The 27973-nt window shown below is 41.0% G+C and overlaps 1 protein-coding gene across 1 annotated transcript; it reads right to left on the minus strand.

The window, feature by feature from the left end:
- LOC129843329 (probable ATP-dependent RNA helicase DDX41) lies at window positions 1-27927 on the minus strand (the record flags this gene model as incomplete). Its single annotated transcript, XM_055911964.1, is given in 10 exon segments — window positions 1-163; window positions 1517-1653; window positions 12392-12545; window positions 14881-14953; window positions 16114-16250; window positions 17286-17346; window positions 26047-26121; window positions 26316-26466; window positions 26685-26780; window positions 27164-27927. Coding segments are annotated over 10 exon segments (1074 nt in total), but the record flags the coding sequence as incomplete, so codon positions are not given.
- Between the last annotated feature and the right edge of the window lie 46 nt (window positions 27928-27973).

The raw sequence follows: 27973 nt of genomic DNA on the forward strand, positions 1-27973 counted from the left end.
CTTAAAGTAGGAGAAGATAGTTCTGATATCTTCTTCGAAGCCCATGTCTATCATTCTGTCAGCCTCGTCTAGAGCCAGATAACGACAGATATCCAGACTGATCATCTTCTTCTGCAACAGGTCCATCAGACGGCCGGGGGTCGCCACCATCATGTGGACACCACTACAAAACACCGGGTTCATCAGGGTCAGAGGTCAAACTGGCCCTCACACAGCGGACTGACTGGCTGGCTATCTGACTGATTAGCTGACTGGCTGGTTGACTGGCTAGTTGACTGGCTGACTGACTAGCTGACTGGCTAGTTGACTGACTGGCTATCTGACTAGCTGATGACTGACTAGCTGACTAACTGACTGGCTAGCTGACTGACTAGCTGACTGGCTAGTTGACTGGCTAGTTGACTGGCTAGTTGACTGACTAGCTGACTGACTAGCTGACTAGCTGGTTGACTGACTGGCTGACTAGCTGACTGGCTAGTTGACTGACTAGCTGACTGACTGGCTAGTTGACTGGCTGGTTGGCTGGCTAGTTGACTGACTAGCTGACTGGCTAGTTGGCTGGCTAGTTGACTGACTGACTGGCTGGCTGGTTGACTGGCTGACTAGTTGACTGACTAGCTGACTGGCTAGTTGACTGGCTAGTTGACTGGCTGACTGACTAGCTGACTGACTGGCTGACTGACTGGCTGGCTGACTGGCTGACTGACTGGCTGGCTGACTGGCTGACTGACTGGCTACCTGACTGACTAGCTGACTGGCTAGTTGACTGACTAGCTGACTAGCTGGTTGACTGACTGGCTGACTAGCTGACTGGCTAGTTGACTGACTAGCTGACTGACTGGCTAGTTGACTGGCTGGTTGGCTGGCTAGTTGACCGACTAGCTGACTGGCTAGTTGACTGACTGACTGGCTGGCTGGTTGACTGGCTGACTAGTTGACTGACTAGCTGACTGGCTAGTTGACTGGCTAGTTGACTGGCTAGTTGACTGACTAGCTGACTAGCTGGTTGACTGACTAGCTGACTAGCTGGTTGACTGACTGGCTGACTAGCTGACTGGCTAGTTGGCTGGCTAGTTGATTGACTGACTGGCTGGCTGGTTGACTGACTGGCTAGTTGACTGGCTAGTTGACTGACTAGCTGACGAACTGACTAGCTGACTGGCTAGTTGACCGGCTGACTAGTTGACTGACTGACTAGCTGACTGACCAGTTGACTGGCTGACTAGTTGACTGGCTGACTAGTTGACTGACTAGTTGACTAGCTGACTGGCTGACTAGTTGACTGACTAGTTGACTGGCTGACTAGTTGACTGACTAGCTGACTGACCAGTTGACTAGCTGACTGACCAGTTGACTAGCTGACTGACCAGTTGACTAGCTGACTGACCAGTTGACTGACTGGCTGACTAGTTGACTGACTAGCTGACTGACCAGTTGACTAGCTGACTGACCAGTTGACTAGTTGACTGACTAGTTGACTGGCTGACTAGTTGACTGACTGGTTCAGAGTACTTACTGTTTGACCACCTCCATCTGGTCTTTGACAGACATGCCTCCTATACAGAGGACTGATCTCATATGTGGAGCCCCTTCTTCCTCCAGCAGTTTACAGTAGTACTCTATGATGGTGTGGGTCTGTTTAGCCAACTCTCTCTGTAGGGAGAGAGACATCAGACACATTACAGTAGTATTATATGATGGTGAGGGTCTGTTTAACCAACTCTCTCTGTAGGGAGAGGAGACATCAGACACATTACAGTAGTATTATATGATGGTGAGGGTCTGTTTAACCAACTCTCTCTGTAGGGAGAGGAGACATCAGACACATTACAGTAGTATTATATGATGGTGAGGGTCTGTTTAACCAACTCTCTCTGTAGGGAGAGGAGACATCAGACACATTACAGTAGTATTATATGATGGTGAGGGTCTGTTTAGCCAACTCTCTCTGTAGGGAGAGAGACATCAGACACATTACAGTAGTATTATATGATGGTGAGGGTCTGTTTAACCAACTCTCTCTGTAGGGAGAGGAGACATCAGACACATTACAGTAGTATTATATGATGGTGAGGGTCTGTTTAACCAACTCTCTCTGTAGGGAGAGGAGACATCAGACACATTACAGTAGTATTATATGATGGTGAGGGTCTGTTTAACCAACTCTCTCTGTAGGGAGAGAGACATCAGACACATTACAGTAGTATTATATGATGGTGAGGGTCTGTTTAACCAACTCTCTCTGTAGGGAGAGGAGACATCAGACACATTACAGTAGTATTATATGATGGTGAGGGTCTGTTTAACCAACTCTCTCTGTAGGGAGAGGAGAGAGACATCAGACACATTACAGTAGTATTATATGATGGTGAGGGTCTGTTTAACCAACTCTCTCTGTAGGGAGAGGAGACATCAGACACATTACAGTAGTATTATATGATGGTGAGGGTCTGTTTAACCAACTCTCTCTGTAGGGAGAGGAGACATCAGACACATTACAGTAGTATTATATGATGGTGAGGGTCTGTTTAACCAACTCTCTCTGTAGGGAGAGGAGAGAGACATCAGACACATTACAGTAGTATTATATGATGGTGAGGGTCTGTTTAACCAACTCTCTCTGTAGGGAGAGGAGACATCAGACACATTACAGTAGTATTATATGATGGTGAGGGTCTGTTTAACCAACTCTCTCTGTAGGGAGAGGAGAGAGACATCAGACACATTACAGTAGTATTATATGATGGTGAGGGTCTGTTTAACCAACTCTCTCTGTAGGGAGAGGAGAGGAGACATCAGACACATTACAGTAGTATTATATGATGGTGAGGGTCTGTTTAACCAACTCTCTCTGTAGGGAGAGGAGAGGAGACATCAGACACATTACAGTAGTATTATATGATGGTGAGGGTCTGTTTAACCAACTCTCTCTGTAGGGAGAGGAGAGAGACATCAGACACATTACAGTAGTATTATATGATGGTGAGGGTCTGTTTAACCAACTCTCTCTGTAGGGAGAGGAGACATCAGACACATTACAGTAGTATTATATGATGGTGAGGGTCTGTTTAACCAACTCTCTCTGTAGGGAGAGGAGACATCAGACACATTACAGTAGTATTATATGATGGTGAGGGTCTGTTTAACCAACTCTCTCTGTAGGGAGAGGAGACATCAGACACATTACAGTAGTATTATATGATGGTGAGGGTCTGTTTAACCAACTCTCTCTGTAGGGAGAGGAGACATCAGACACATTACAGTAGTATTATATGATGGTGAGGGTCTGTTTAACCAACTCTCTCTGTAGGGAGAGGAGACATCAGACACATTACAGTAGTATTATATGATGGTGAGGGTCTGTTTAACCAACTCTCTCTGTAGGGAGAGGAGACATCAGACACATTACAGTAGTATTATATGATGGTGAGGGTCTGTTTAACCAACTCTCTCTGTAGGGAGAGGAGGAGACATCAGACACATTACAGTAGTATTATATGATGGTGAGGGTCTGTTTAACCAACTCTCTCTGTAGGGAGAGGAGACATCAGACACATTACAGTAGTATTATATGATGGTGAGGGTCTGTTTAACCAACTCTCTCTGTAGGGAGAGGAGACATCAGACACATTACAGTAGTATTATATGATGGTGAGGGTCTGTTTAACCAACTCTCTCTGTAGGGAGAGGAGACATCAGACACATTACAGTAGTATTATATGATGGTGAGGGTCTGTTTAACCAACTCTCTCTGTAGGGAGAGGAGACATCAGACACATTACAGTAGTATTATATGATGGTGAGGGTCTGTTTAACCAACTCTCTCTGTAGGGAGAGGAGACATCAGACACATTACAGTAGTATTATATGATGGTGAGGGTCTGTTTAACCAACTCTCTCTGTAGGGAGAGGAGACATCAGACACATTACAGTAGTATTATATGATGGTGAGGGTCTGTTTAACCAACTCTCTCTGTAGGGAGAGGAGACATCAGACACATTACAGTAGTATTATATGATGGTGAGGGTCTGTTTAACCAACTCTCTCTGTAGGGAGAGGAGACATCAGACACATTACAGTAGTATTATATGATGGTGAGGGTCTGTTTAACCAACTCTCTCTGTAGGGAGAGGAGACATCAGACACATTACAGTAGTATTATATGATGGTGAGGGTCTGTTTAACCAACTCTCTCTGTAGGGAGAGGAGACATCAGACACATTACAGTAGTATTATATGATGGTGAGGGTCTGTTTAACCAACTCTCTCTGTAGGGAGAGGAGACATCAGACACATTACAGTAGTATTATATGATGGTGAGGGTCTGTTTAACCAACTCTCTCTGTAGGGAGAGGAGACATCAGACACATTACAGTAGTATTATATGATGGTGAGGGTCTGTTTAACCAACTCTCTCTGTAGGGAGAGGAGACATCAGACACATTACAGTAGTATTATATGATGGTGAGGGTCTGTTTAACCAACTCTCTCTGTAGGGAGAGGAGACATCAGACACATTACAGTAGTATTATATGATGGTGAGGGTCTGTTTAACCAACTCTCTCTGTAGGGAGAGGAGACATCAGACACATTACAGTAGTATTATATGATGGTGAGGGTCTGTTTAACCAACTCTCTCTGTAGGGAGAGAGACATCAGACACATTACAGTAGTATTATATGATGGTGAGGGTCTGTTTAACCAACTCTCTCTGTAGGGAGAGGAGAGACATCAGACACATTACAGTAGTATTATATGATGGTGAGGGTCTGTTTAACCAACTCTCTCTGTAGGGAGAGGAGACATCAGACACATTACAGTAGTATTATATGATGGTGAGGGTCTGTTTAACCAACTCTCTCTGTAGGGAGAGGAGACATCAGACACATTACAGTAGTATTATATGATGGTGAGGGTCTGTTTAACCAACTCTCTCTGTAGGGAGAGAGACATCAGACACATTACAGTAGTATTATATGATGGTGAGGGTCTGTTTAACCAACTCTCTCTGTAGGGAGAGAGACATCAGACACATTACAGTAGTATTATATGATGGTGAGGGTCTGTTTAACCAACTCTCTCTGTAGGGAGAGAGACATCAGACACATTACAGTAGTATTATATGATGGTGAGGGTCTGTTTAACCAACTCTCTCTGTAGGGAGAGAGACATCAGACACATTACAGTAGTATTATATGATGGTGAGGGTCTGTTTAACCAACTCTCTCTGTAGGGAGAGAGACATCAGACACATTACAGTAGTATTATATGATGGTGAGGGTCTGTTTAACCAACTCTCTCTGTAGGGAGAGGAGACATCAGACACATTACAGTAGTATTATATGATGGTGAGGGTCTGTTTAACCAACTCTCTCTGTAGGGAGAGGAGACATCAGACACATTACAGTAGTATTATATGATGGTGAGGGTCTGTTTAACCAACTCTCTCTGTAGGGAGAGGAGACATCAGACACATTACAGTAGTATTATATGATGGTGAGGGTCTGTTTAACCAACTCTCTCTGTAGGGAGAGGAGACATCAGACACATTACAGTAGTATTATATGATGGTGAGGGTCTGTTTAACCAACTCTCTCTGTAGGGAGAGGAGACATCAGACACATTACAGTAGTATTATATGATGGTGAGGGTCTGTTTAACCAACTCTCTCTGTAGGGAGAGGAGACATCAGACACATTACAGTAGTATTATATGATGGTGAGGGTCTGTTTAACCAACTCTCTCTGTAGGGAGAGAGACATCAGACACATTACAGTAGTATTATATGATGGTGAGGGTCTGTTTAACCAACTCTCTCTGTAGGGAGAGGAGACATCAGACACATTACAGTAGTATTATATGATGGTGAGGGTCTGTTTAACCAACTCTCTCTGTAGGGAGAGGAGACATCAGACACATTACAGTAGTATTATATGATGGTGAGGGTCTGTTTAACCAACTCTCTCTGTAGGGAGAGAGACATCAGACACATTACAGTAGTATTATATGATGGTGAGGGTCTGTTTAACCAACTCTCTCTGTAGGGAGAGAGACATCAGACACATTACAGTAGTATTATATGATGGTGAGGGTCTGTTTAACCAACTCTCTCTGTAGGGAGAGGAGACATCAGACACATTACAGTAGTATTATATGATGGTGAGGGTCTGTTTAACCAACTCTCTCTGTAGGGAGAGGAGACATCAGACACATTACAGTAGTATTATATGATGGTGAGGGTCTGTTTAACCAACTCTCTCTGTAGGGAGAGAGACATCAGACACATTACAGTAGTATTATATGATGGTGAGGGTCTGTTTAACCAACTCTCTCTGTAGGGAGAGAGACATCAGACACATTACAGTAGTATTATATGATGGTGAGGGTCTGTTTAACCAACTCTCTCTGTAGGGAGAGAGACATCAGACACATTACAGTAGTATTATATGATGGTGAGGGTCTGTTTAACCAACTCTCTCTGTAGGGAGAGAGACATCAGACACATTACAGTAGTATTATATGATGGTGAGGGTCTGTTTAACCAACTCTCTCTGTAGGGAGAGAGACATCAGACACATTACAGTAGTATTATATGATGGTGAGGGTCTGTTTAACCAACTCTCTCTGTAGGGAGAGGAGACATCAGACACATTACAGTAGTATTATATGATGGTGAGGGTCTGTTTAACCAACTCTCTCTGTAGGGAGAGGAGACATCAGACACATTACAGTAGTATTATATGATGGTGAGGGTCTGTTTAACCAACTCTCTCTGTAGGGAGAGGAGACATCAGACACATTACAGTAGTATTATATGATGGTGAGGGTCTGTTTAACCAACTCTCTCTGTAGGGAGAGGAGACATCAGACACATTACAGTAGTATTATATGATGGTGAGGGTCTGTTTAACCAACTCTCTCTGTAGGGAGAGGAGACATCAGACACATTACAGTAGTATTATATGATGGTGAGGGTCTGTTTAACCAACTCTCTCTGTAGGGAGAGGAGACATCAGACACATTACAGTAGTATTATATGATGGTGAGGGTCTGTTTAACCAACTCTCTCTGTAGGGAGAGAGACATCAGACACATTACAGTAGTATTATATGATGGTGAGGGTCTGTTTAACCAACTCTCTCTGTAGGGAGAGGAGACATCAGACACATTACAGTAGTATTATATGATGGTGAGGGTCTGTTTAACCAACTCTCTCTGTAGGGAGAGGAGACATCAGACACATTACAGTAGTATTATATGATGGTGAGGGTCTGTTTAACCAACTCTCTCTGTAGGGAGAGAGACATCAGACACATTACAGTAGTATTATATGATGGTGAGGGTCTGTTTAACCAACTCTCTCTGTAGGGAGAGAGACATCAGACACATTACAGTAGTATTATATGATGGTGAGGGTCTGTTTAACCAACTCTCTCTGTAGGGAGAGGAGACATCAGACACATTACAGTAGTATTATATGATGGTGAGGGTCTGTTTAACCAACTCTCTCTGTAGGGAGAGAGACATCAGACACATTACAGTAGTATTATATGATGGTGAGGGTCTGTTTAACCAACTCTCTCTGTAGGGAGAGGAGACATCAGACACATTACAGTAGTATTATATGATGGTGAGGGTCTGTTTAACCAACTCTCTCTGTAGGGAGAGAGACATCAGACACATTACAGTAGTATTATATGATGGTGAGGGTCTGTTTAACCAACTCTCTCTGTAGGGAGAGGAGACATCAGACACATTACAGTAGTATTATATGATGGTGAGGGTCTGTTTAACCAACTCTCTCTGTAGGGAGAGGAGACATCAGACACATTACAGTAGTATTATATGATGGTGAGGGTCTGTTTAACCAACTCTCTCTGTAGGGAGAGGAGACATCAGACACATTACAGTAGTATTATATGATGGTGAGGGTCTGTTTAACCAACTCTCTCTGTAGGGAGAGAGACATCAGACACATTACAGTAGTATTATATGATGGTGAGGGTCTGTTTAACCAACTCTCTCTGTAGGGAGAGGAGACATCAGACACATTACAGTAGTATTATATGATGGTGAGGGTCTGTTTAACCAACTCTCTCTGTAGGGAGAGAGACATCAGACACATTACAGTAGTATTATATGATGGTGAGGGTCTGTTTAACCAACTCTCTCTGTAGGGAGAGGAGACATCAGACACATTACAGTAGTATTATATGATGGTGAGGGTCTGTTTAACCAACTCTCTCTGTAGGGAGAGGAGACATCAGACACATTACAGTAGTATTATATGATGGTGAGGGTCTGTTTAACCAACTCTCTCTGTAGGGAGAGAGACATCAGACACATTACAGTAGTATTATATGATGGTGAGGGTCTGTTTAACCAACTCTCTCTGTAGGGAGAGAGACATCAGACACATTACAGTAGTATTATATGATGGTGAGGGTCTGTTTAACCAACTCTCTCTGTAGGGAGAGAGACATCAGACACATTACAGTAGTATTATATGATGGTGAGGGTCTGTTTAACCAACTCTCTCTGTAGGGAGAGGAGACATCAGACACATTACAGTAGTATTATATGATGGTGAGGGTCTGTTTAACCAACTCTCTCTGTAGGGAGAGGAGACATCAGACACATTACAGTAGTATTATATGATGGTGAGGGTCTGTTTAACCAACTCTCTCTGTAGGGAGAGGAGACATCAGACACATTACAGTAGTATTATATGATGGTGAGGGTCTGTTTAACCAACTCTCTCTGTAGGGAGAGAGACATCAGACACATTACAGTAGTATTATATGATGGTGAGGGTCTGTTTAACCAACTCTCTCTGTAGGGAGAGGAGACATCAGACACATTACAGTAGTATTATATGATGGTGAGGGTCTGTTTAACCAACTCTCTCTGTAGGGAGAGGAGACATCAGACACATTACAGTAGTATTATATGATGGTGAGGGTCTGTTTAACCAACTCTCTCTGTAGGGAGAGGAGACATCAGACACATTACAGTAGTATTATATGATGGTGAGGGTCTGTTTAACCAACTCTCTCTGTAGGGAGAGGAGACATCAGACACATTACAGTAGTATTATATGATGGTGAGGGTCTGTTTAACCAACTCTCTCTGTAGGGAGAGGAGACATCAGACACATTACAGTAGTATTATATGATGGTGAGGGTCTGTTTAACCAACTCTCTCTGTAGGGAGAGGAGACATCAGACACATTACAGTAGTATTATATGATGGTGAGGGTCTGTTTAACCAACTCTCTCTGTAGGGAGAGAGACATCAGACACATTACAGTAGTATTATATGATGGTGAGGGTCTGTTTAACCAACTCTCTCTGTAGGGAGAGAGACATCAGACACATTACAGTAGTATTATATGATGGTGAGGGTCTGTTTAACCAACTCTCTCTGTAGGGAGAGGAGACATCAGACACATTACAGTAGTATTATATGATGGTGAGGGTCTGTTTAACCAACTCTCTCTGTAGGGAGAGGAGACATCAGACACATTACAGTAGTATTATATGATGGTGAGGGTCTGTTTAACCAACTCTCTCTGTAGGGAGAGAGACATCAGACACATTACAGTAGTATTATATGATGGTGAGGGTCTGTTTAACCAACTCTCTCTGTAGGGAGAGGAGACATCAGACACATTACAGTAGTATTATATGATGGTGAGGGTCTGTTTAACCAACTCTCTCTGTAGGGAGAGGAGACATCAGACACATTACAGTAGTATTATATGATGGTGAGGGTCTGTTTAACCAACTCTCTCTGTAGGGAGAGGAGACATCAGACACATTACAGTAGTATTATATGATGGTGAGGGTCTGTTTAACCAACTCTCTCTGTAGGGAGAGGAGACATCAGACACATTACAGTAGTATTATATGATGGTGAGGGTCTGTTTAACCAACTCTCTCTGTAGGGAGAGGAGACATCAGACACATTACAGTAGTATTATATGATGGTGAGGGTCTGTTTAACCAACTCTCTCTGTAGGGAGAGAGACATCAGACACATTACAGTAGTATTATATGATGGTGAGGGTCTGTTTAACCAACTCTCTCTGTAGGGAGGAGAGAGACATCAGACACATTACAGTAGTATTATATGATGGTGAGGGTCTGTTTAACCAACTCTCTCTGTAGGGAGAGGAGACATCAGACACATTACAGTAGTATTATATGATGGTGAGGGTCTGTTTAACCAACTCTCTCTGTAGGGAGAGGAGACATCAGACACATTACAGTAGTATTATATGATGGTGAGGGTCTGTTTAACCAACTCTCTCTGTAGGAGAGGAGAGAGACATCAGACACATTACAGTAGTATTATATGATGGTGAGGGTCTGTTTAACCAACTCTCTCTGTAGGGAGAGGAGACATCAGACACATTACAGTAGTATTATATGATGGTGAGGGTCTGTTTAACCAACTCTCTCTGTAGGGAGAGGAGACATCAGACACATTACAGTAGTATTATATGATGGTGAGGGTCTGTTTAACCAACTCTCTCTGTAGGGAGAGAGACATCAGACACATTACAGTAGTATTATATGATGGTGAGGGTCTGTTTAACCAACTCTCTCTGTAGGGAGAGGAGACATCAGACACATTACAGTAGTATTATATGATGGTGAGGGTCTGTTTAACCAACTCTCTCTGTAGGGAGAGAGACATCAGACACATTACAGTAGTATTATATGATGGTGAGGGTCTGTTTAACCAACTCTCTCTGTAGGGAGAGGAGAGAGACATCAGACACATTACAGTAGTATTATATGATGGTGAGGGTCTGTTTAACCAACTCTCTCTGTAGGGAGAGGAGAGAGACATCAGACACATTACAGTAGTATTATATGATGGTGAGGGTCTGTTTAACCAACTCTCTCTGTAGGGAGAGGAGAGAGACATCAGACACATTACAGTAGTATTATATGATGGTGAGGGTCTGTTTAACCAACTCTCTCTGTAGGGAGAGGAGACATCAGACACATTACAGTAGTATTATATGATGGTGAGGGTCTGTTTAACCAACTCTCTCTGTAGGGAGAGGAGACATCAGACACATTACAGTAGTATTATATGATGGTGAGGGTCTGTTTAACCAACTCTCTCTGTAGGGAGAGGAGACATCAGACACATTACAGTAGTATTATATGATGGTGAGGGTCTGTTTAACCAACTCTCTCTGTAGGGAGAGAGACATCAGACACATTACAGTAGTATTATATGATGGTGAGGGTCTGTTTAACCAACTCTCTCTGTAGGGAGAGGAGACATCAGACACATTACAGTAGTATTATATGATGGTGAGGGTCTGTTTAACCAACTCTCTCTGTAGGGAGAGGAGACATCAGACACATTACAGTAGTATTATATGATGGTGAGGGTCTGTTTAACCAACTCTCTCTGTAGGGAGAGGAGAGAGACATCAGACACATTACAGTAGTATTATATGATGGTGAGGGTCTGTTTAACCAACTCTCTCTGTAGGGAGAGGAGACATCAGACACATTACAGTAGTATTATATGATGGTGAGGGTCTGTTTAACCAACTCTCTCTGTAGGGAGAGGAGAGAGACATCAGACACATTACAGTAGTATTATATGATGGTGAGGGTCTGTTTAACCAACTCTCTCTGTAGGGAGAGGAGAGAGACATCAGACACATTACAGTAGTATTATATGATGGTGAGGGTCTGTTTAACCAACTCTCTCTGTAGGGAGAGGAGACATCAGACACATTACAGTAGTATTATATGATGGTGAGGGTCTGTTTAACCAACTCTCTCTGTAGGGAGAGGAGACATCAGACACATTACAGTAGTATTATATGATGGTGAGGGTCTGTTTAACCAACTCTCTCTGTAGGGAGAGGAGACATCAGACACATTACAGTAGTATTATATGATGGTGAGGGTCTGTTTAACCAACTCTCTCTGTAGGGAGAGGAGAGAGACATCAGACACATTACAGTAGTATTATATGATGGTGAGGGTCTGTTTAACCAACTCTCTCTGTAGGGAGAGGAGACATCAGACACATTACAGTAGTATTATATGATGGTGAGGGTCTGTTTAACCAACTCTCTCTGTAGGGAGAGGAGACATCAGACACATTACAGTAGTATTATATGATGGTGAGGGTCTGTTTAACCAACTCTCTCTGTAGGGAGAGGAGACATCAGACACATTACAGTAGTATTATATGATGGTGAGGGTCTGTTTAACCAACTCTCTCTGTAGGGAGAGAGACATCAGACACATTACAGTAGTATTATATGAAGAGAAAGCAGTCAGGAGCTGATCAGGGTACAGAAGATCAGTCTCCAACCTCTAACATAACATTACAGTGTGAAGGACTTACTGAAGGGCAGATGATGAGACCGTAGGGTCCTTCACTCTTACAGAAAGGCAGTTTCTTCTCTTGCTCCAGAGAGAACATGATGATGGGGAGGGTGAACACCAGAGTTTTCCCTGACCCCGTGAAGGCGATACCGATCATATCCCGGCCTGAGAGACTGAACACACACAGAGATACAGAGGAAACCAATCAATCACATCGTGTTGATATAGCCAACCAATCACATCGTATTGATATAGCCAACCAACCAATCACATCGTATTGATATAGCCAACCAACCAATCACATCGTATTGATATAGCCAACCAACCAATCACATCGTATTGATATAGACAACCAACCAATCACATCGTATTGATATAGACAACCAACCAATCACATCGTATTGATATAACCAACCAATCAATCACATCGTATTGATATAGCCAACCAACCAATCACATCGTATTGATATAGACAACCAACCAATCACATCGTATTGATATAGCCAACCAACCAATCACATCGTATTGACATAGCCAACCAACCAATCACATCGTATTGATATAGACAACCAACCAATCACATCGTATTGATATAGCCAACCAACCAATCACATCGTATTGATATAGACAACCAACCAATCACATCGTATTGATATAGACAACCAACCAATCACATCGTATTGATATAGACAACCAACCAATCACATCGTATTGATATAGCCAACCAACCAATCACATCGTATTGACATAGCCAACCAACCAATCACATCGTATTGATATAGACAACCAACCAATCACATCGTATTGATATAGACAACCAACCAATCACATCGTATTGACATAGCCAACCAACCAATCACATCGTATTGATATAGCCAACCAACCAATCACATCGTATTGATATAGCCAACCAACCAATCACATCGTATTGATATAGACAACCAACCAATCACTTCGTATTGATATAGCCAACCAACCAATCACATCGTATTGATATAGACAACCAACCAATCACTTCGTATTGATATAGCCAACCAACCAATCACATCGTATTGATATAGCCAACCAACCAATCACATCGTATTGATATAGCCAACCAATCAAATCATATTAATATAACCAACCAACCAATCACATCGTATTGATATAGCCAACCAACCAATCACATTGTGTTGATATAGCCAACCAATCACATCGTATTGATATAGCCAACCAACCAATCACATCGTATTGATATAGCCAACCAATCAATCACATCGTATTGATATAGCCAACCAATCACATCGTGTTGATATAGCCAACCAACCAATCACATCGTATTGATATAGCCAACCAACCAATCACATCGTATTGATATAGCCAACCAATCAATCACATCGTATTGATATAGCCAACCAACCAATCACATCGTATTGATATAGCTAACCAACCAATCACATCGTATTGATATAGCCAACCAATCAATCACATCGTGTTGATATAGCCAACCAATCACATCGTATTGATATAGCCAACCAATCAAATCATATTAATATAACCAACCAACCAATCACATCGTATTGATATAGCCAACCAACCAATCACATTGTGTTGATATAGCCAACCAACCAATCACATCGTATTGATATAACCAACCAATCAATCACATCGTATTGATATAGCCAACCAATCAATCACATCGTATTAATATAACAACCAATGAAATCGTATTAATATAACCAACCAACCAATCACATTGTATTGATATAACCAACCAACCAATCACATTGTATTGATGTAACCAACCAACCAATCACATTGTATTGATATAGCTAACCAACCACATTGTATTGATATAGCCAACCAACCAATCACATCGTATTGATATAGCCAACCAACCAATCACATTGTATTGATATAGCCAACCAACCAATCACATCGTATTGATATAGCCAACCAACCAATCACATTGTATTGATATAGCTAACCAACCACATTGTATTGATATAGCAAACCAACCAATCACATCGTATTGATATAGCCAACCAACCAATCACATCGTATTGATATAGCCAACCAACCAATCACATTGTATTGATATAGCTAACCAACCACATTGTATTGATATAGCAAACCAACCAATCACATCGTGTTGATATAACCAACCAACCAATCACATCGTATTGATATAACCAACCAACCAATCACATCGTATTGATATAGCCAACCAACCAATCACATTGTATTGATATAGCCAACCAACCAATCACATCGTGTTGATATAGCCAACCAACCAATCACATCGTATTGATATAGCCAACCAACCAATCACATCGTGTTGATATAGCCAACCAACCAATCACATCGTATTGATATCGCCCTTTTTACTAGAATTGTTGTAGAGCTTTACAGTAACGGAGAAGCGAAGCGAAGACAACCAATGAGAAGCCAGTTAAACATGGTATATCTTGATGTTGACATCGTAAGGACCTTGGGGCCACACCGTCAGGGGTTTCCTCCTGGACTTACATGGTTGGAATTCCCTGGATTTGAATGGGTGTAGGGTGAACAATTCCCTTCTTCTTCAGACCTTTCAAGATTGCTGCAACACATGGTTAAAGAGGGTTGGGGAACGAATGACTCGTCAACCATCTGAACCACTACAAATACATAGCAACACTTTACTACTAAAACGGGTGCGAAACTAAAATGGAAAAATAAGGTTTTTAATGAAAGTTGAAAGTGTGTGTGTGTCTGGTGTGTCTCTCACCCTGTGGGAACTTAGTGTGTGTGTCTGGTGTGTCTCTCACCCTGTGGGAACTTAGTGTGTGTGTCTGGTGTGTCTCTCACCCTGTGGGAACTTAGTGTGTGTGTCTGGTGTCTCTCACCCTGTGGGAACTTAGTGTGTGTGTCTGGTGTGTCTCTCACCCTGTGGGAACTTAGTGTGTGTGTCTGGTGTGTCTCTCACCCTGTGGGAACTTAGTGTGTCTGTCTGGTTTCTCTCACCCTGTGGGAACTTAGTGTGTCTGTCTGGTTTCTCTCTCACCCTGTGGGAACTTAGTGTGTCTGTCTGGTTTCTCTCACCCTGTGGGAACTTAGTGTGTCTGTCTGGTGTCTCTCTCACCCTGTGGGAACTTAGTGTGTGTGTCTGGTGTGTCTCTCACCCTGTGGGAACTTAGTGTGTGTGTCTGGTGTGTCTCTCACCCTGTGGGAACTTAGTGTGTCTGTCTGGTGTGTCTCTCACCCTGTGGGAACTTAGTGTGTGTGTCTGGTGTGTCTCTCACCCTGTGGGAACTTAGTGTGTGCGTCTGGTGTGTCTCTCACCCTGTGGGAACTTAGTGTGTGTGTCTGGTGTGTCTCTCACCCTGTGGGAACTTAGTGTGTGTGTCTGGTGTCTCTCACCCTGTGGGAACTTAGTGTGTGTGTCTGGTGTGTCTCTCACCCTGTGGGAACTTAGTGTGTGTGTCTGGTGTGTCTCTCACCCTGTGGGAACTTAGTGTGTGTGTCTGGTGTGTCTCTCACCCTGTGGGAACTTAGTGTGTGTGTCTGGTGTGTCTCTCACCCTGTGGGAACTTAGTGTGTGTGTCTGGTGTGTCTCTCACCCTGTGGGAACTTAGTGTGTGTGTCTGGTGTGTCTCTCACCCTGTGGGAACTTAGTGTGTGTGTCTGGTGTGTCTCTCACCCTGTGGGAACTTAGTGTGTGTGTCTGGTGTGTCTCTCACCCTGTGGGAACTTAGTGTGTGTGTCTGGTGTGTCTCTCACCCTGTGGGAACTTCATCTCCCTGAAGCTCTTGATCGGCGGAGGGATACCGTCACCGTCGACCAGGATGTGGTACTTCTTCCTGACGCGGTCGTGTCTCGCAGGGGGCATGTTCAGGATGTACCGTGGAGCCAACCAACTATAAACAATAACGTTATCTTTACTGTACATTTTACACTCAACAACAATATAAAACGCAACATGTAAAGTGTTGGTCCCGTGTTTCATGAGCTGAAATAAAAGATCACAGAAATGTTCCATACGCAGATAAATCTAATTTCTCTCCAATGTTGTGCACATATTAGTTCACGTCCCTGTTAGTGAGCATTTCTCCTTTGCCAAGAAAATCCATCCACCTGACAGATGTGGCATATCAAGAAGCTGATTAAACAGCATGATCATTACACAGGTGCACCTTGTGCTGGGGGCAATAAAAGGCCACTCTAAAATGTGCTGTTTTGTCACAACACAATGCCACAGATGTCTCAAGTTTTGAGGGAGAGTGCAATTGGCATGCTGACTGCAGGAATGTCTAGCAGAGCTGCTTCCAATATAATTGAATGTTAATTGCTCTACCATAAGCCGCCTCCAACATAATTTTAGAGAATTTGGCAGTACGTCCAACCGGCCTCATAACCTCATACCACGTGTAACCACGCCAGCCTAGGACCTCCACATCCAGCTTCTTCACCTACGGGATCATCTGAGGAGGGGTGCTGAGATGTATTTCTGTCAGTAATAAATCCATTTTGTGCAGAAAAACTAATTCTGATTGGCTGGGCCTGGCTCCCCAGGGGGTGGACCTGTACCCTCCCAGGTCCACCAATGGCTACGCCCCTCTCCAGTCATTTGACATTCATAGATTAGGGCCTAATTTATTTATTTCAATTGACTGATTTCCTGATACGAAGTGTAACTCTGTGAAATCTTTTGAAATTGTAGCGTGTTTCGTTTCTATTTTAGTTCAGTATAGAATGTATTGCTACTGGATGTAGCGCAGAGACAACCAACTGAACTTACACATGTTAGGTTATGCTATATTACCTCAGCATGACATGAAACACATCAAATAACAAGCACAGAAACACATCACATTTTGCTTATTCTGGTGTGTGGTAGGAACCACCCCCCCCCCCCCCCCTTATCAGTCACCCTCTAGAATCTGGAGTCACACCTTGTTTTGATGGGGTCGTCATAGATGATTCCTTTGGCCATTTCCTTCACCGACATGAGAGCTGGAAGATAAACAAACGATTAGAGCTGGGCTGGAATAAAAGCCTGCGAATAAAAGCCTGCGAATAAAAGCCCGGGCTGGAATAAAAGCCTTACCTCTGTAGGGTCAGTATGTACAGTAACATATATTACCTCTGTAGGGTCAGTATGTACAGTAACATATATTACCTCTGTAGGGTCAGTATGTACAGTAACATATATTACCTCTGTAGGGTCAGTATGTACAGTAACATATATTACCTCTGTAGGGTCAGTATGTACAGTAACATATATTACCTCTGTAGGGTCAGTATGTACAGTAACATATATTACCTCTGCAGGGTCAGTATGTACAGTAACATATATTACCTCTGTAGGGTCAGTATGTACAGTAACATATATTACCTCTGCAGGATCAGTATGTACAGTAACATATATTACCTCTGTAGGGTCAGTATGAACAGTAACATATATTACCTCTGTAAGTTCAGTATGTACAGTAACATATATTACCTCTGTAGGGTCAGTATGTACAGTAACATATATTACCTCTGTAGGGTCAGTATGTACAGTAACATATATTACCTCTGTAGGGTCAGTATGTACAGTAACATATATTACCTCTGCAGGGTCAGTATGTACAGTAACATATATTACCTCTGTAGGGTCAGTATGTACAGTAACATCTCTTACCTCTGTAGGGTCAGTATGAACAGTAACATATATTACCTCTGTAGGGTCAGTATGTACAGTAACATATATTACCTCTGTAGGTTCAGTATGTACAGTAATATATATTACCTCTGTAGGGTCAGTATGTACAGTAACATATATTACCTCTGTAGGGTCAGTATGTACAGTAACATATATTACCTCTGCAGGGTCAGTATGTACAGTAACATATATTACCTCTGTAGGGTCAGTATGTACAGTAACATATATTACCTCTGCAGGATCAGTATGTACAGTAACATATATTACCTCTGTAGGGTCAGTATGTACAGTAACATATATTACCTCTGTAGGGTCAGTATGTACAGTAACATATTACCTCTGTAGGGTCAGTATGTACAGTAACATATATTACCTCTGTAGGGTCAGTATGTACAGTAACATATATTACCTCTGTAGGGTCAGTATGTACAGTAACATATATTACCTCTGTAGGGTCAGTATGTACAGTAACATATATTACCTCTGTAGGGTCAGTATGTACAGTAACATATATTACCTCTGTAGGGTCAGTATGTACAGTAACATATATTACCTCTGTAGGGTCAGTATGTACAGTAACATATATTACCTCTGTAGGGTCAGTATGTACAGTAACATATATTACCTCTGTAGGGTCAGTATGTACAGTAACATATATTACCTCTGTAGGGTCAGTATGTACAGTAACATATATTACCTCTGTAGGGTCAGTATGTACAGTAACATATATTACCTCTGTAGGGTCAGTATGTACAGTAACATATATTACCTCTGTAGGGTCAGTATGTACAGTAACATATATTACCTCTGTAGGGTCAGTATGTACAGTAACATATATTACCTCTGTAGGGTCAGTATGTACAGTAACATATATTACCTCTGTAGGGTCAGTATGTACAGTAACATATATTACCTCTGTAGGGTCAGTATGTACAGTAACATATATTACCTCTGTAGGGTCAGTATGTACAGTAACATATATTACCTCTGTAGGGTCAGTATGTACAGTAACATATATTACCTCTGTAGGGTCAGTATGTACAGTAACATATATTACCTCTGTAGGGTCAGTATGTACAGTAACATATATTACCTCTGTAGGGTCAGTATGTACAGTAACATATATTACCTCTGTAGGGTCAGTATGTACAGTAACATATATTACCTCTGTAGGGTCAGTATGTACAGTAACATATATTACCTCTGTAGGGTCAGTATGTACAGTAACATATATTACCTCTGTAGGGTCAGTATGTACAGTAACATATATTACCTCTGTAGGGTCAGTATGTACAGTAACATATATTACCTCTGTAGGGTCAGTATGTACAGTAACATATATTACCTCTGTAGGGTCAGTATGTACAGTAACATATATTACCTCTGTAGGGTCAGTATGTACAGTAACATATATTACCTCTGTAGGGTCAGTATGTACAGTAACATATATTACCTCTGTAGGGTCAGTATGTACAGTAACATATATTACCTCTGTAGGGTCAGTATGTACAGTAACATATATTACCTCTGTAGGGTCAGTATGTACAGTAACATATATTACCTCTGTAGGGTCAGTATGTACAGTAACATATATTACCTCTGTAGGGTCAGTATGTACAGTAACATATATTACCTCTGTAGGGTCAGTATGTACAGTAACATATATTACCTCTGTAGGGTCAGTATGTACAGTAACATATATTACCTCTGTAGGGTCAGTATGTACAGTAACATATATTACCTCTGTAGGGTCAGTATGTACAGTAACATATATTACCTCTGTAGGGTCAGTATGTACAGTAACATATATTACCTCTGTAGGGTCAGTATGTACAGTAACATATATTACCTCTGTAGGGTCAGTATGTACAGTAACATATATTACCTCTGTAGGGTCAGTATGTACAGTAACATATATTACCTCTGTAGGGTCAGTATGTACAGTAACATATATTACCTCTGTAGGGTCAGTATGTACAGTAACATATATTACCTCTGTAGGGTCAGTATGTACAGTAACATATATTACCTCTGTAGGGTCAGTATGTACAGTAACATATATTACCTCTGTAGGGTCAGTATGTACAGTAACATATATTACCTCTGTAGGGTCAGTATGTACAGTAACATATATTACCTCTGTAGGGTCAGTATGTACAGTAACATATATTACCTCTGTAGGGTCAGTATGTACAGTAACATATATTACCTCTGTAGGGTCAGTATGTACAGTAACATATATTACCTCTGCAGGGTCAGTATGTACAGTAACATATATTACCTCTGTAGGGTCAGTATGTACAGTAACATATATTACCTCTGTAGGGTCAGTATGTACAGTAACATATATTACCTCTGCAGGGTCAGTATGTACAGTAACATATATTACCTCTGTAGGGTCAGTATGTACAGTAACATATATTACCTCTGTAGGGTCAGTATGTACAGTAACATATATTACCTCTGTAGGGTCAGTATGTACAGTAACATTTCTTACCTCTGTAGAGTCAGTATGTACAGTAACATATATTACCTCTGTAGGGTCAGTATGTACAGTAACATATATTACCTCTGTAGGGTCAGTATGTACAGTAACATATATTACCTCTGCAGGGTCAGTATGTACAGTAACATATATTACCTCTGTAGGGTCAGTATGTACAGTAACATATATTACCTCTGCAGGATCAGTATGTACAGTAACATATATTACCTCTTACCTCTGCAGGATCAGTATGTACAGTAACATATATTACCTCTGTAGGGTCAGTATGTACAGTAACATATATTACCTCTGTAGGATCAGTATGTACAGTAACATATATTACCTCTTACCTCTGCAGGATCAGTATGTACAGTAACATCTCTTACCTCTGTAGGGTCAGTATGTACAGTAACATATATTACCTCTGTAGGGTCAGTATGTACAGTAACATCTCTTACCTCTGCAGGATCAGTATGTACAGTAACATATATTACCTCTTACCTCTGCAGGGTCAGTATGTACAGTAACATATATTATCTCTGTAGGGTCAGTATGTACAGTAACATCTCTTACCTCTGCAGGGTCAGTATGTACAGTAACATATATTACCTCTGTAGGGTCAGTATGTACAGTAACATATATTACCTCTGTAGGGTCAGTATGTACAGTAACATATATTACCTCTGTAGGGTCAGTATGTACAGTAACATATATTACCTCTGTAGGGTCAGTATGTACAGTAACATATATTACCTCTGTAGGGTCAGTATGTACAGTAACATATATTACCTCTGTAGGGTCAGTATGTACAGTAACATATATTACCTCTGTAGGGTCAGTATGTACAGTAACATATATTACCTCTGTAGGGTCAGTATGTACAGTAACATATATTACCTCTGTAGGGTCAGTATGTACAGTAACATATATTACCTCTGTAGGGTCAGTATGAACAGTAACATATATTACCTCTGTAGGGTCAGTATGTACAGTAACATATATTACCTCTGTAGGGTCAGTATGTATAGTAACATATATTACCTCTTACCTCTGCAGGATCAGTATGTACAGTAACATATATTACCTCTTACCTCTGCAGGGTCAGTATGTACAGTATCATATATTACCTCTGTAGGGTCAGTATGTACAGTAACATATATTACCTCTGTAGGGTCAGTATGTACAGTAACATCTTACCTCTGCAGGGTCAGTATGTACAGTAACATATATTACCTCTGTAGGGTCAGTATGTACAGTAACATATATTACCTCTGCAGGGTCAGTATGTACAGTAACATATATTACCTCTGTAGGGTCAGTATGTACAGTAACATATATTACCTCTGCAGGATCAGTATGTACAGTAACATATATTACCTCTGCAGGATCAGTATGTACAGTAACATATATTACCTCTTACCTCTGCAGGGTCAGTATGTACAGTATCATATATTACCTCTGTAGGGTCAGTATGTACAGTAACATATATTACCTCTGTAGGGTCAGTATGTACAGTAACATCTCTTACCTCTGCAGGGTCAGTATGTACAGTAACATATATTACCTCTGCAGGGTCAGTATGTACAGTAACATCTCTTACCTCTGTAGGGTCAGTATTTACAGTAACATATATTACCTCTGTAGGGTCAGTATGTACAGTAACATATATTACCTCTGTAGGGTCAGTATGTACAGTAACATATATTACCTCTGTAGGGTCAGTATGTACAGTAACATCTCTTACCTCTGCAGGGTCAGTATGTACAGTAACATATATTATCTCTGTAGGGTCAGTATGTACAGTAACATATATTATCTCTGTAGGGTCAGTATGTACAGTAACATCTCTTACCTCTGCAGGGTCAGTATGTACAGTAACATATATTACCTCTGTAGGGTCAGTATGTACAGTAACATATATTACCTCTGTAGGGTCAGTATGTACAGTAACATATATTACCTCTGCAGGGTCAGTATGTACAGTAACATATATTACCTCTGTAGGGTCAGTATGTACAGTATCATATATTACCTCTGTAGGGTCAGTATGTACAGTAACATATATTACCTCTGTAGGGTCAGTATGTACAGTAACATATATTACCTCTGTAGGGTCAGTATGTACAGTAACATATATTACCTCTGTAGGGTCAGTATGTACAGTAACATATATTACCTCTGCAGGGTCAGTATGTACAGTAACATATATTACCTCTGTAGGGTCAGTATGTACAGTAACATATATTACCTCTGTAGGGTCAGTATGTACAGTAACATATATTACCTCTGCAGGGTCAGTATGTACAGTAACATATATTACCTCTGTAGGGTCAGTATGTACAGTAACATATATTACCTCTGTAGGGTCAGTATGTACAGTAACATATATTACCTCTGTAGGGTCAATATGAACAGTAACATATATTACCTCTGTAGGGTCAGTATGTACAGTAACATATATTACCTCTGCAGGGTCAGTATGTACAGTAACATATATTACCTCTGTAGGGTCAGTATGTACAGTAACATATATTACCTCTGTAGGGTCAGTATGTACAGTAACATATATTACCTCTGTAGGGTCAGTATGTACAGTAACATATATTACCTCTGTAGGGTCAGTATGTACAGTAACATATATTACCTCTGTAGGGTCAGTATGTACAGTAACATATATTACCTCTGTAGGGTCAGTATGTACAGTAACATATATTACCTCTGTAGGGTCAGTATGTACAGTAACATATATTACCTCTGTAGGGTCAGTATGTACAGTAACATATATTACCTCTGCAGGGTCAGTATGTACAGTAACATATATTACCTCTGTAGGGTCAGTATGTACAGTAACATATATTACCTCTGTAGGGTCAGTATGTACAGTAACATATATTACCTCTGCAGGGTCAGTATGTACAGTAACATATATTACCTCTGTAGGGTCAGTATGTACAGTAACATATATTACCTCTGCAGGGTCAGTATGTACAGTAACATATATTACCTCTGTAGGGTCAGTATGTACAGTAACATATATTACCTCTGCAGGGTCAGTATGTACAGTAACATATATTACCTCTGTAGGGTCAGTATGTACAGTAACATATATTACCTCTGTAGGGTCAGTATGTACAGTAACATATATTACCTCTGCAGGATCAGTATGTACAGTAACATATATTACCTCTGTAGGGTCAGTATGTACAGTAACATATATTACCTCTGCAGGGTCAGTATGTACAGTAACATATATTACCTCTGTAGGGTCAGTATGTACAGTAACATATATTACCTCTGTAGGGTCAGTATGTACAGTAACATATATTACCTCTGTAGGGTCAGTATGTACAGTAACATATATTACCTCTGTAGGGTCAGTATGTACAGTAACATATATTACCTCTGCAGGGTCAGTATGTACAGTAACATATATTACCTCTGTAGGGTCAGTATGTACAGTAACATATATTACCTCTGTAGGGTCAGTATGTACAGTAACATATATTACCTCTGTAGGGTCAGTATGTACAGTAACATATATTACCTCTGCAGGGTCAGTATGTACAGTAACATATATTACCTCTGTAGGGTCAGTATGTACAGTAACATATATTACCTCTGTAGGGTCAGTATGTACAGTAACATATATTACCTCTGCAGGGTCAGTATGTACAGTAACATATATTACCTCTGCAGGATCAGTATGTACAGTAACATATATTACCTCTGCAGGGTCAGTATGTACAGTAACATATATTACCTCTGTAGGGTCAGTATGTACAGTAACATATATTACCTCTGTAGGGTCAGTATGTACAGTAACATATATTACCTCTGCAGGGTCAGTATGTACAGTAACATATATTACCTCTGTAGGGTCAGTATGAACAGTAACATATATTACCTCTGCAGGGTCAGTATGTACAGTAACATATATTACCTCTGTAGGGTCAGTATGTACAGTAACATATATTACCTCTGTAGGGTCAGTATGTACAGTAACATATATTACCTCTGCAGGGTCAGTATGTACAGTAACATATATTACCTCTGCAGGGTCAGTATGTACAGTAACATATATTACCTCTGTAGGGTCAGTATGTACAGTAACATATATTACCTCTGTAGGGTCAGTATGTACAGTAACATCTATTACCTCTGCAGGGTCAGTATGTACAGTAACATATATTACCTCTGTAGGGTCAGTATGTACAGTAACATATATTACCTCTGTAGGGTCAGTATGTACAGTAACATATATTACCTCTGTAGGGTCAGTATGTACAGTAACATCTATTACCTCTGCAGGGTCAGTATGTACAGTAACATATATTACCTCTGTAGGGTCAGTATGTACAGTAACATATATTACCTCTGTAGGGTCAGTATGTACAGTAACATATATTACCTCTGTAGGGTCAGTATGTACAGTAACATATATTACCTCTGTAGGGTCAGTATGTACAGTAACATATATTACCTCTGTAGGGTCAGTATGTACAGTATCATATATTACCTCTGTAGGGTCAGTATGTACAGTATCATATATTACCTCTGTAGGGTCAGTATGTACAGTAACATATATTACCTCTGTAGGGTCAGTATGTACAGTAACATATATTACCTCTGTAGGGTCAGTATGTACAGTAACATATATTACCTCTGTAGGGTCAGTATGTACAGTAACATATATTACCTCTGTAGGGTCAGTATGTACAGTAACATATATTACCTCTGTAGGGTCAGTATGTACAGTAACATATATTACCTCTGTAGGGTCAGTATGTACAGTAACATATATTACCTCTGTAGGGTCAGTATGTACAGTAACATATATTACCTCTGTAGGGTCAGTATGTACAGTAACATATATTACCTCTGCAGGGTCAGTATGTACAGTAACATATATTACCTCTGTAGGGTCAGTATGTACAGTAACATATATTACCTCTGCAGGGTCAGTATGTACAGTAACATATATTACCTCTGTAGGGTCAGTATGTACAGTAACATATATTACCTCTGTAGGGTCAGTATGTACAGTAACATATATTACCTCTGTAGGGTCAGTATGTACAGTAACATCTCTTACCTCTGCAGGGTCAGTATGTACAGTAACATATATTACCTCTGTAGGGTCAGTATGTACAGTAACATATATTACCTCTGTAGGGTCAGTATGTACAGTAACATATATTACCTCTGTAGGGTCAGTATGTACAGTAACATATATTACCTCTGTAGGGTCAGTATGTACAGTAATATATATTACCTCTGCAGGGTCAGTATGTACAGTAACATATATTACCTCTGTAGGGTCAGTATGTACAGTAACATATATTACCTCTGTAGGGTCAGTATGTACAGTAACATATATTACCTCTGTAGGGTCAGTATGTACAGTAACATATATTACCTCTGTAGGGTCAGTATGTACAGTAACATATATTACCTCTGTAGGGTCAGTATGTACAGTAACATATATTACCTCTGCAGGGTCAGTATGTACAGTAACATCTATTACCTCTTCCCTCTGCCACACTCTGCAGAATCTTCTGTTCTTCTTTCAGCTGCTTCTCCTTGGCTGACTCTTTACGAGCTATGGACATGAACACAGTTTAGCATTTAACAAAAAGACAACTCAAGATCATTATACATTTCAGAATCCATAACTGGTTTGACCTTCTGTTTTCTACTACCCATGGACAAAACCCCCCATAATTCACCACACTGAACAATGATCATTCCAATTCTACCTGTGAAATGTATTACATGTCAAACTGCCACTGTTACCTTCAGCCTTTTCCTTGAGGACCTGGTGTTGATCCAGCAGGGAGACGTTAGAGCGTGGTCCCAGACCCTCGTCCTCATCTCTCTGCTCTCCTCCACTATCTTTCTGCTCCTCCTCTACCACCTTCCCTCGCAGACGCAGCATCTTAAGTTGCTGGGGGCACAGAGTGAGGGGGTTGATTGTGGAGGGAGAGATGGAGGGAGGAAAGTTATGGGTCATTGTGTTTGGTGGATCTACAGCACAAATCATTCTGACGCTGCCCAGTCATAGCTAATCCATGTCTGTCAGCTGCAGGCTCATACACACACACACACACACACACACACACACAGGGGAGGAATAAGAACGGGAGAGTGTGACTGTGTGTTTACCATGTGATGCTTTCTGATTTTGACAGGTACGTATGGGACATAGTCATCCTCTTCAGAAGGATGATCTGATCCGGACTTCTCATCCCCACAGGGTCTCTGTGGAAACAAAGTACACCGACATTACAAAAGGGGAAAGTGAAGTGGTCTACTCAGCTGCCGAACTAAACCATTTGCTAGTTAGCAAACAAAATACAAAAGCTACATCACAGATGAAAAGGGTAAATTAGTTAAGAGTAGCTATGTTATGTAGTCAAATATACTTCTAACGTTACAACTAGCTCAAAAGTGGACTAAAGCATGTCGCTACACCCGCATTAACATCTGCTAACCATGTGTACGTGACAAATAAAATGTGATTTAAAGGAGCCTAGAGTCTATGAATGGGTAAGTTACAACGGGATATATGCTAGCTAGCAAGCTAGATAGTGTGCTAACAATGCTAGCTAGGTTTGTTTTCCATAAAATGGAACACCACCTACCTTTTTAGACCGGTGTTCTGTCTCCATTTTATTGTGTTGAGTTATGGGTTGCTACTGTAGCCTGTTAAATGCTGTTTTGGTCAACTTTATTCCCCCAAATAGATGAAAAATACCCCACGTTTGCGCTGTAGGAAAACACTAAAGACGCAGTCCGATTGTTTCTGTACGGCGAGCAGGGAATGACAAATCGAACCAGCGTGAAAGACGTTTTGTAAAATCTTCGCTTTGGGCAGTCTGGCTGCAGAGTTTCTAAATCCAGAGGCGTAACATCGCGAGACTTCATCTTGTGAAACAGACCAAACCGGGGTTTGACAAGTCAATGAGAAGTGAAAAACGATTCCTTAGTCGTTCATTCTCTCGAAACATAAAGGCACATCCTAGATTCGAGCATATGTCTTAAATAGGCGAACATGGTATTACTCTAACGTTTTCAACAATGTTATATTGAAGGAGTGCCTTCGATTTGACGGACTGCACATCCGACAGAGGAAGAAAACTCGGCAGAAAATCTGTTTCCCTCCAGCATGTGTCGTTTTTTCGCCCACCAAACATGGAGTTTTTGTATGGAGGTCAATAAGAGTGTCGAATTTGGTCAACAACAAAACATTTAATGGCTTATTTGCTAGGTGAGGTTTATTTGATCGAAGTTTCGTAATGCTTAAGTTGTTACCAGTGTACTTATAAAAAAAAAAATATGACACGTGACATTCTGGCAACTGTGAGAGAATAAAAGCGTTATGCATGTCATGAGGCTAGTAACGTAGAGGCGGTGGACATCACAGCCTTCATCGAATATTCAAAATAAGTTTA

Source organism: Salvelinus fontinalis, unplaced genomic scaffold (genome assembly GCF_029448725.1).
Source record: "Salvelinus fontinalis isolate EN_2023a unplaced genomic scaffold, ASM2944872v1 scaffold_0114, whole genome shotgun sequence".
NCBI lineage: Eukaryota > Metazoa > Chordata > Actinopteri > Salmoniformes > Salmonidae > Salvelinus > Salvelinus fontinalis.